Source organism: Myotis daubentonii, chromosome 15 (assembly GCF_963259705.1).
Source record: "Myotis daubentonii chromosome 15, mMyoDau2.1, whole genome shotgun sequence".
In the NCBI taxonomy this organism is placed as follows: Eukaryota; Metazoa; Chordata; class Mammalia; order Chiroptera; family Vespertilionidae; genus Myotis; species Myotis daubentonii.
In genome coordinates, this window is record NC_081854.1 from 9844365 (window position 1) to 9854278 (window position 9914).

Consider the following 9914-nt stretch of genomic DNA (forward strand, 5'->3'; position numbering starts at 1 on the left):
TCCCCCTCGACAGCTGAAGGAGCAAATACACACGGAGCCTTCACAAGGGGAGACGTACCGCGCTGACCGCGCAGCACGCACCTACATGCAAAACCAAGGACGAACCTTCCAGAACTAATACTGGGCAACACCGGCCAGGACCCAAAGAGAACATACCTGGCTATTCCCTAAAAAAGGTAAAGAGGCAGATAATCTGTGACCGTCTATCATGAACTCAGGTGTGATGACCTCGCACTAAGATGATCATTTATCACTAGGAACAGTGAGGACCTTGGGCGCCTCAAGGTAGTAACAAGAGGGGGAAACAAGAGGGTTTCTGGGGTGCTAGTTTGATTTTTAAAAATCTGGGTGCCAGTTACACAAATACATTCAACTTGTGAAAATTCTCAGAGCTGTACACTTATGATACACGTATTTTACTGAACTGAGTATAGTAGGTCCTCGGTTTACATCGGAGATCCGTTCCTACCATGTGACATAATGCAATTTTCGCCGTTAAGTCAGAACCGACCTACATAAGCACCTACGTCACTCACATGGAGCACATACCCAGCAGTAATGAAGTGACACAGTAAAAAACATGTAAAAGACAATAATTCCTGCCCTTTGCTTGTGGTAAATCTAATCTAATAAAAGACAAACAGGGTAATTGACCGTACCTTCGCTACGCTTCCCATTGGCTAATCAGGGTGATATGCAAATTAATTGCCAAGAAAGATGGTGGTTAATTTGCATACGTAGGTGCAATGATGGGAGGTGAAAGGGAAAGGACGGAAGAACGGTGATTGGAAACCCAGGTGGCAGGCAAGAGCCAGGTGGCCCTGGATCGGAGAACCGGGGCGCCTTTGCCTGCCCCCAGCCGGTGATCGCGATCGGAAAGCCGGGCCGCAGGCAAGGCGGCACCCCCGGGACCCAGGAGCCACCTTGCCTGCGGCCCGTGATCCTGATCGCGAAGGCTTGGAGGCGGCTCCAGCCGGAACAGACACGGACACGGACAGGGACAGGGGGCTGGCCTGCAGCCTCTGCAGCTGAGTGCAGGCCCGGAGAGGAGACTGCGCGCCTGCCTCCCGCAGAAGCAGCGCAGCTCCGGGCGGTGCACTGTGGCTCCTGCCAGCTCCCGCGGAAGTAGTGGGCAGTTTACTGCGCAATATTGCGCAATGGGCTACTAGTAAATAATAAAAAACATAAAGCACACATGTACGTAACCAGAGGACTGCCTGTATATTCTAACTTCAACAACAACCAATTTTAAGTGGTAGGGCCAGGATTAGAACCCTGGAAATCATTAGTAAGGAAGAGTCCTCATTCTTTTTTTATGGCTACTTAGAAAAAAGATCGATGAATCTTTAGGACATTTCTAATTTTTTTACTGTTAAAGTGCTACAGAGGCAAACCTCTGAGATACTGCCGGTTCAGTTCCGGGCCACCACAATAAAGTGAGAATTGCAATGAAGCGAACTGTAATCTTTTTGCTGGTGGAGGGACTTGCCTTCAATTTGTCAAAAATGTCACATCTACCCTGGCCTGTGTTGCTCAGTGGTTAGAGTGCTGGGCCAAGCACCGAAGGGTCTTGGGTTCGATTCCCAGTCAAGGGCACGTAGCTCGGTTGTAGGTTCCCTCCCCACCTTCTGGTTGGGACAAGTACAGGAGGCAACTAGCCCATGTGTCTTTCTCTCATCAATGTTTCTCTCCCCCCACCCCCTTCTTCCTTCCACTCTCTTTGAAAATCAATGGAAAAAATATCATGTGAGGATTAAACGACAACAAAAAGCAACATCTGTGAAGCACAAAGTGAAGCGCAATAAAACAAGGCCGGCCTGAACTGGGTAATGTTAGCACCTTTATCCTCTGGACCATATCCAGGCCAATCTGCAGACAAATTTCTAGAAGAATCACTGCTAGGTCAAAGGGTAAGAGCTTCTGTAACCTTAATCAACACGGCCCACATTCCCCGATGTCACATGGGAGAAAGTGGGGTCCTGTCAGCGCCCACTCACCTGTGAGCCATACTGACTGAGGCTCTCAAAGCCGACGCGCTTGGCCAGTGAGATGCAGGCGATCCTCCGGGGCTGGGTGCAGGCCACGTGACTGAAGCCAGCGGCCAGCAGGTACTGGGGCACCTGCGTGGACTTGCCACAGCCGGTGTCACCTGCCACCACCACCACCTGGTGCTCCTTCAGCGTCTTCAGGATGCGGTGCCCGTACTGGGCGATGGGCAGCGCCGCCCGCTCCCGCTGCAGTTTGGCCAGCCTCCCGAACGCCTGCTTCTGCACAAAGTCCAGGTAGTGCAACAGGGCTTGGCGGAACTCGGACACCCTCTCCGGGGGCAGGTGCCTGCCCAGCCTCCGAGAGCCCCGCATGTCGGGGCCAAGGACCGAGAGGTTGATGCGGTAGCGCGGGTCGTAAGCAGCAGGTAGGTCGGCCAGCGCTGGGACGCTGTGCTTGGGATGCCCGGGGTCCCGGTGCTCCTTCCTGGTGGCCTTGAGATGCTGGAACCTCTGTAAGCGTTCAAAGAAGGTCCAGAACTTCTGGCACTCCTCGGAGCCCTGGCGGACGTAGTCCTCGTCGCGGAAGAAGGCGTCCTCGAACAGATGCCGGGTCTCTGGACAATTCCAGTCCCATTTCTCTGGAGCCTCCTCCTCACGGGGAGCCCGGTGCCGGTCCCGGTGGTCCCCGTCCTCCCTTGTTCTGGGAGGAGGCATGCTGGACCTAACCACAAAGCCGTCACAAAACTGGCTCGGTTCTGATCACCTGGACCAGACATTCTCCTCCATCGCCGACTCCTGCAGAGGCCAGTGCCTGCAGTAAGGAACCACTTTCTCTTCAAAGAACTAATTTTCCTCCTCGGGGACGGTCCAGGCCCGCTGCAGGCGATGGCAGAGTGAGAGGCCGAGGGGGGTCAAGCTGGTGACGCACAGGGCACCTCGGGACTCGGCAGCAATCTCTGGGATGGACACAAGTTCATCCTGGGTTTTAGGCCCTGAAAGTTTGGGGGAAGAGAACAGAAGATGTTCATTTTTAGCAACGTTTACTGAAGGCCTGCTGGATGCAAGCACTGGCCTAGCAAAAGGGACGGTAATGACTAAGACCACCCTGAGACCCCCACGGTCACATGCAAGAGACAGGCGCGTCACCGAACTCTGACGACCCAGTGATTTATCACCATCCAGGGGTTGTGATAAAGCCGTGAGAGGTGTGGTACAGTGAAGACGAAGGCAAGGGTCCCTAACCCTCGGTCTACTGAGCTTGACACCCGGGAGCCCTTTGAATTCAGTGCACAATTTTGCAACTGTTGTTTTATATATGTACTAGAGGCCTGGTGCAGGGAGCGAGGGGGGTGCCTCAGCCTGGCCTGCACCCTCTGACAGTCTGGGACCTCTCGGGGGAGGTAGCAGTGTGCCGAGCGGCAGGCAGCCAGGGAGGAGCCTGAGCTGGGGCCGGGCGCCACACTGCTTGCGCTCATCACCTGGCACAGCCGCTTGGTAGCGCTGCATCAGAGTCGGGAGAGGCTCCTGCCACTGCAGCTGTGCTCGCCAGCCTTGAGCCCGGTTTCTGGCTGAGTGACACTCCCGCTGTGGGAGCACACTGACCACCAGGGGGCAGCTCCTCCATTGAGCGTCTGCCCCCTGGTGGTCAGTGCACATCACAGTGACTGGTGGTTCCACTCCTTTGGTTGTAACAGTCGCTTAGGCTTTTATATATACAGTTTTTGCTTGCCTGGAACATCCCTTCTTTTTCTGATTAACAGTACACACCTGCCTTTGGAGAGCTGCCCTTCCTGGGTTCCACCCGGTTCCGATGGCCTTTAAGTCAGAGACCTCATATGGGTTGGGCAATTGACAAAGGCCTGGCCAATCACGATACCCTCCACCCCTTTAACTAGTGATAGGTTTGAGAGGTGGATACATGACCCCAGGAGGGCATATCAGAGCCTTTCTCTGGAATTTATACTCCGTTACTAGGAAAGAAAAGATCTCCTTTTTTGTTTTGTTAATCCTCACTGGAGGATATTTTTCCACTGATTTTTTAGAGAGAGTGGGAGGGAGGGAGGGAGGGAGGGAGGGAGGGAGGAGAAACATTGATGTGAGAAAAACATATTGATCGGTTGCTTCCTGCTCGTGCTCCAACTGGGGCCAGAATCAAACCTGCAACCCAGGTGCATGCCCTTGACCAAGAATCAGACTCAGGACACTTCCATGTGCGGGCTGACGCTTAAAACTATATAGCCACACTGGCCAGGGTAAAGAGCTGGCCATTTTATCTACTGTGGCTTGGCAAGGATGATATAAACAGGGAAGTTTGTAATCGCTCTTGAACATACGTCTTTCCTAGATATTTATCCTAGAAGAGCCTGCATGGGGGCGCAATGAGGCACCCACAGGCATACAATGCAGCTACCACAGGAGAGAAGTGAAAGGAGCTGGGGAGAAGCCTGGCACCATCATTTAGTGCTTGAGGCTATTTCCACCAACCCTCACTTTGGAGCGACACAAGGAAGTCTTCAGGGCGGTGGGGCTGGGCTAGAACAGGTCAATGGGGGGGGGGGGGGGGGCATATGTAATACTTTCAACAATAAAGATTTTTTTAAAAAGAAACTTTTTGCTTACAGTTGGGTTTTGGACTCGGCACAAAAGCCCTAACTCATAAAGAACATACCCTTTGTGTGTGCGACTTACTGCAGGGAAAGCCATCACTCATTCTCAAAGGCGTTTGTGACCATAAAAGAGTTCAGAGCCGCTGACAATAAAGGCTTTGGAGTCAGGTGGATCCGGGTTTGAATCTCAGCTTCATCGGCACATCAACTTCTCGCGGGTGTTTTCTGCGTCTACAATACGGGCACAGCACCCTTCTCAAGCCACGGCAATGTGTTAGCCCCTGGCCCGGGCCAGAGAAGCTAAATCCTAACCAGCATTCAAGTCCAGTGCTCCCCCCCGCCCCCCCCCCCCAAATGACTAACGTACAGAAAACAAGGAGAAGAACCGGGGGCATTAACCTGGGAAAAATCACCCTCCAAAGATCACAACGCGCCTTCATAATGGTATTTAGCAATGCTTTCACCTCCTCTGCCTCCAGCCTCGCAGGGGCCGCCGTGGAACAGAGCACAGAAAACTCGATCCCGGTGGGTGCAATGATCACTATTTTACTGAGCCGCAGAGAGAATGAGCATAAGTGGCGGATGAGAAACCCAAATCTAGGGATTCCGGCTCCCTTCACGCCTCTTTTTCAACGTGATTTTCCGCTGGCTTTATTTCTTTTTAAAAATATATATATATTTTCTTGATTTTTTACAGAGAGGAAGGGAGAGGAACAGAGAGTTAGAAACATCGATGAGAGAGAAACATCGATCAGCTGCCTCCTGCACGCCCCCCACTGGGGATGCACCCGCAACCAAGGCATGTGCCCTGGACCGGAACCAAACCCGGGACCCTTCAGTCCGCAGGCCGTGGCTCTATCCACCGAGCAACACCGCCAGGGCCAGGCTTTATTTCTTGACTTCCTCATCTCTTGCTTCCTCTCCCGCTCATGTCGGGTCCCCCCATCTCACCGTCCCCGTCTTCCTATACCTACTGGCCTCTCTCCACGACTCAGTCCCTCGTCCCTCCATTTCAACTGTCCTCCTCTCCGGGCTATTTCCGTTCGCTGGTTTCCATCGCGGCCTTTCCCGCCACCTCCCGGTTCCCGGTGCGATGCCATTTCCCTCCGAGCCTCCGTGAGCCCCTCGGCGGGGCCCCTCAGCGCCTGCCCTCGGTCTCTCTCGTTTTCAGCTTCCCTCCTCCCTCCACCTCCCGCCTCTCGGTCTCTCCCAGCTTTTCGTGCCTCCATTTCTTTCCGTCCCCCAGGTTCTCTCGGGGACGCTCAGGCTCCATCTCCACCCGCTTCTCTCGGGCCCTCGGCCTCCTCCATGACATTTCCTCATGTCGGGACCTCCCCGACCCCTCAGTTCCCGGCTCCCAAATTCCCCTCGACCCGGCGCCGCCGCCCCGCCTCCCTCACCTCAACCACCGCCGCGAAAATTTGAACTTCCGGTCTCAGCGCCCCTCACGGGTCCGAAACTGGTCCTGCGCCTGCGCACGCCAACCCCCTCTGCGCCTGCGCATGCACCTGCGCCTGCGCACGCCAACCCCCTCTGGACCTGCGCCTGCGCCTGCGCGCGCTCCCGCCCCGCCTCGCTTCGAGGGGGCGGAGCTGCGCCCCCTAGGGGCCGGTGGAAGCACTGCAGTGGAGACTCGCTCAGAGACCCGCCTCCTGGGTCGCTGGAAGGCTGGGATTTCAACCCATCGAGGGAGGTAGCCCGAGTCCCGACAGAATTAAAACACCCCGAGATTTATTCATTATAACTAATAATTACTAATGCATAATTCTATTATGTATAATTCATCCTGTCAATTCACTAATAGTGCAGCTCAGCTCCCCAGCTCCCTGAAGGCTGGGGCCATTTCTGCCTTGGGAGGGGTCCTATTTTTTCCAGCGTCCACCACAGGGATTAGCTAGCTGGTGTTGGTTGAACGAATAAGTCAGTGAGGTCAGAAAAGTGAGTCTTCTTTAATCCTACCGGTGCCGGCCACTGCCAGACAGAGCCTCAGTTTCCCTATTTATAACACGAGGATAATCACCTACTTTTCAAGATTGTTGGGGAAAATACAGAGAGGGACAAAAGTAGGTTTACAGTTGTTTGTACGGGAAAAAAATATAATTAATAGACAATAATACAAGAATAAACTCTGTTTTGCATACTCACAACTGTAAGCCTACTTTTGCCACACGCTGTAAATGGAAGAGTATACATTTTTTCACTACCATATATATAGGTGCTCGCTAAATGTTAGATTTTTGTTATAGGGTGATAGTGCCGTTCTGGAGTCAGATCTAGGCACTGAGGATGCCCTGGTGAAGGAAACTGGGGGAGACAGACAGAGATCAAGGTAAATAGACCGCCAGGCAGTGCTAACTTCTATAGCAGCGGTTCTCAACCTTCCTGATGCCGCGACCCTTTAGTACAGTTCCTCACGTTGTGGTGACCCCCAACCAGAAAATTATCTTCGTTGCTACTTCATCACTGTCATTTTGCTACTGTTATGAATCGTCATGTAAATATCTGACCTGCAGGATGTCTTTTCATTGTTACAAATTAAACATAATTAAAGCATAGAATTAATCACAAAAACAATATGTGTTTATATATGTGTTTTCCGATGGTCTTAGGCGACCCCTGTGAAAGGGTCGTTCGACCCCCAAAGGGCCGCGACCCACAGGTTGAGAACCGCTGTTCTATAGGGAGCAAAACAAAGCAGGAAAGGGGTGAGGAGATGCTATTCTCAGTGTCACGGTCAGAGATATCTAGAAAGTAGCAAGAGCAGAAAAGGTGAGGTGGGTAAGCAAAAAAAGAGTGAGGTGGGAGAGCACTCTGGGTAGAGGAAACAGCAAATGCCAAAACTGAATTGGCAACAGATGTGTTGGGCTCAAGGCCCGGCAAGCCGGCCTGTGCGGCCAGAGTGAAGGTGGGGGGATAGTAGGGAATGAGGTGGGGAGAGGGGGAGGATAGATCACACACATTTGGCTTCCAATATGTGTGAGGTGAACGTTCCGGGAAAAATAGGAGCAGAGGGGGAACATGAGACGTGCTCTGACTCAGATTTTATCAGAACCTTCTGGCTCCTGTGTGGGGAACAGATGGTGGGGAACCAAGATGAGGACAGGGGACCAGGTGGAGGCTGCTGGATTAGGTGAGCGATGGTGAAGGCTGGACACAGGTGACGGCGGAGAAGATCAAGAGAAGTGGTCGGATTCTGAAGATACTTTAAGGTAGAGCGTGGAGGGACTGGCTGACAAACTGGCCACAGAATGTGAGAGAAGAGAGAGGAGGCCTCAGGGAGGGCCCCAAAGGTTTGGGCCTGAGCACCTGGAAAAATTGAGTTGCCATCAGCTGAGATGGGGAAGATGCAGGAGGGGTTGAGTTCTGTTTTTATCATATTAGGTTTAAGTTATGTATGGACATTGATGTGCAGTGTCACGTGGGAAGCTGGATACATTAAAATTACAAACAAACAGCCCCGGCGGGGTGGCTCAGTTGGTTGGAACGTAGTCTTGTACACCAAAAGGTTTCGGGTTTGATCCCCAGTCGGGGCATGTACCTATGTGAGGCAACCAATCAGTGTTTCCCTCTCACATCAATGTTTCTCTCTCTCTCTCTCCCTCCCTTCCTCTCTCTAGAAATCAGATTAAAAAGACCTGGCAGGGCCCGAGCCGGTTTGGTTCAGTGCATAGAGCATCAGCCTGCAGACTGAAGGGTCCTGGGTTCGATTCTGGTGGAGGGCACATGCCCGGGTTAAGGGCTCTATCCCCACTAGGGAATGTGCAGGAGGCAGCCAATCTATGATTCTCTCTTATCATTGATGTTTCTATCTCTCTCTCCCTCTCCCTTCTTCTCTGAAATCAATAAAAGTTAAAACAAAATTTTTTAATAAAAAAAAAAATTGGAAAAAAAAGACGTGGCAGGTGTGGCTCAGTAGATTGAGTGTGGTTCTGTGAACCAAAAGTTGACCTATTCAGTTCCCCGTCAACGCACATGCCCTGATTGCAGGCTCAATCCCCAGTAGAGGGTGTGCAGAAGGCAGCCTAGTGACGATTCCCTCTTTCTCCCTCTCCCTCTCTTTTAAGTCAATAAAAACGTATTTTTTAAAAAAAAATCAATTAAAAGAATACACGTATCCCTGGGTGAGGATTAAAACAAACAAGCAAGCAGAGACCAAGGTTGAAAATTTCCTCAGCAGAAATAACCAGTTTTGTCATACAAACAAAGCTGAGCTGAGCTTATTTTGCAAGACTAACATGACCTGAATCACTTCTCGCTTATGCATCCGGAAATCGTGAGCAAAGCTTGAACTATTTCCCAAGGGAAGTATGAGGTAACCACTGACCAATTCCCTATTATTTAAGGCAGTTCTAATATTATAACCAATCACTGTGAAAAACGAATCGTCATTGCTTTTCACTATAGAAGCTGCTTTATCACAATATTTACGAGTATCTAAGCCCCCTCCCATGTTTCGGTGTGAGTGCTCCCTTGCAAACGGTCTTCTGATGTGTGTACGATACGCGTTTATTAGTTACTACTTCTGCGGGTCATTGGTTTCACTTCTGCTTTTTTTCTGACTCTTTGACAGACGTAATGATCCAAAACTGGATTGTCTAAACCTTTGGGGAATAGTATGAGTATAGAGAAGTCCATATGCACATCATTTCCAAAGAAGGAAAAGAAATTGACTAGCCCTGGCCGGTTTGGCTCAGAGGATAGAGCGTCGGCCTGCGAACTGAAAGGTCCCAGGTTCGATTCCGGTCAAGGCCACGTGCCCGGGTTGTGGGCTCCATCCCCAGTGTGGGGTGTGCAGGAGGCAGCCGATCAATGAGATCCATGATTCTCTCTCATCGCGGATGTTTCTATCTCTCTCTCCCTCTCCCGTCCTCTCTGAAATCCATAAAAATGTATTTAAAAAAAAAAAAGAAATTGACTAAACACTCTGCTTAAGATTTGCGAAAGAGAACTACAGAATTTTTTGGAGGAAGTAAATAACAAATAGGAAATCGAGAAGAAAGTCACCAACTACCAAGACTAGGATTGAGCAACAAATTTGAAACTAATTCTTAGAAAAACCATTAAGACCTGGTTCTTTCGAAATCAATACATTCCAGGAAAAATAAATAAATAGATAAAAACAAAAGAACAAACTTAAGAACAAAAAAGGAGAAGTTACCAAAAAAAACAACAAAAAGAAAGATGATTTTTGGTGCTTCCCTCTGGGGAGCAGTGCCTGTCCCCTCCCCTAGGCAGTTCCCTTGGCCTCTCTCTCTCCTAAGCCTCAACGGCCCCTCTTTCGCTCCTGTAACTTGTCCCCCCGCCCCCGCCCCCAGCAGCC

The 9914-nt window shown here is 51.1% G+C and overlaps 1 protein-coding gene across 2 annotated transcripts in view; it reads right to left on the reverse strand.

The window, feature by feature from the left end:
* The window catches only part of DHX34 (DExH-box helicase 34), a 30108-nt gene extending 24026 nt beyond the window's left edge, over positions 1-6082 (reverse strand). Inside the window, exons 1-3 of one of the 2 annotated variants that reach the window (XM_059666066.1) lie at positions 5995-6066; positions 4677-4825; positions 1998-2980 (exon numbers count right to left, since the gene is read on the reverse strand). In XM_059666066.1, the coding sequence (XP_059522049.1) occupies positions 1998-2702 (705 nt within the window). In that variant the 5' untranslated portion in view covers positions 2703-2980; positions 4677-4825; positions 5995-6066. Of the gene's footprint in view, positions 1-1997; positions 2981-4676; positions 4826-5994 lie in introns of both variants that reach the window. The other variant, XM_059666067.1, reaches the window with a different exon arrangement.
* Positions 6083-9914: the final 3832 nt, after the last annotated feature.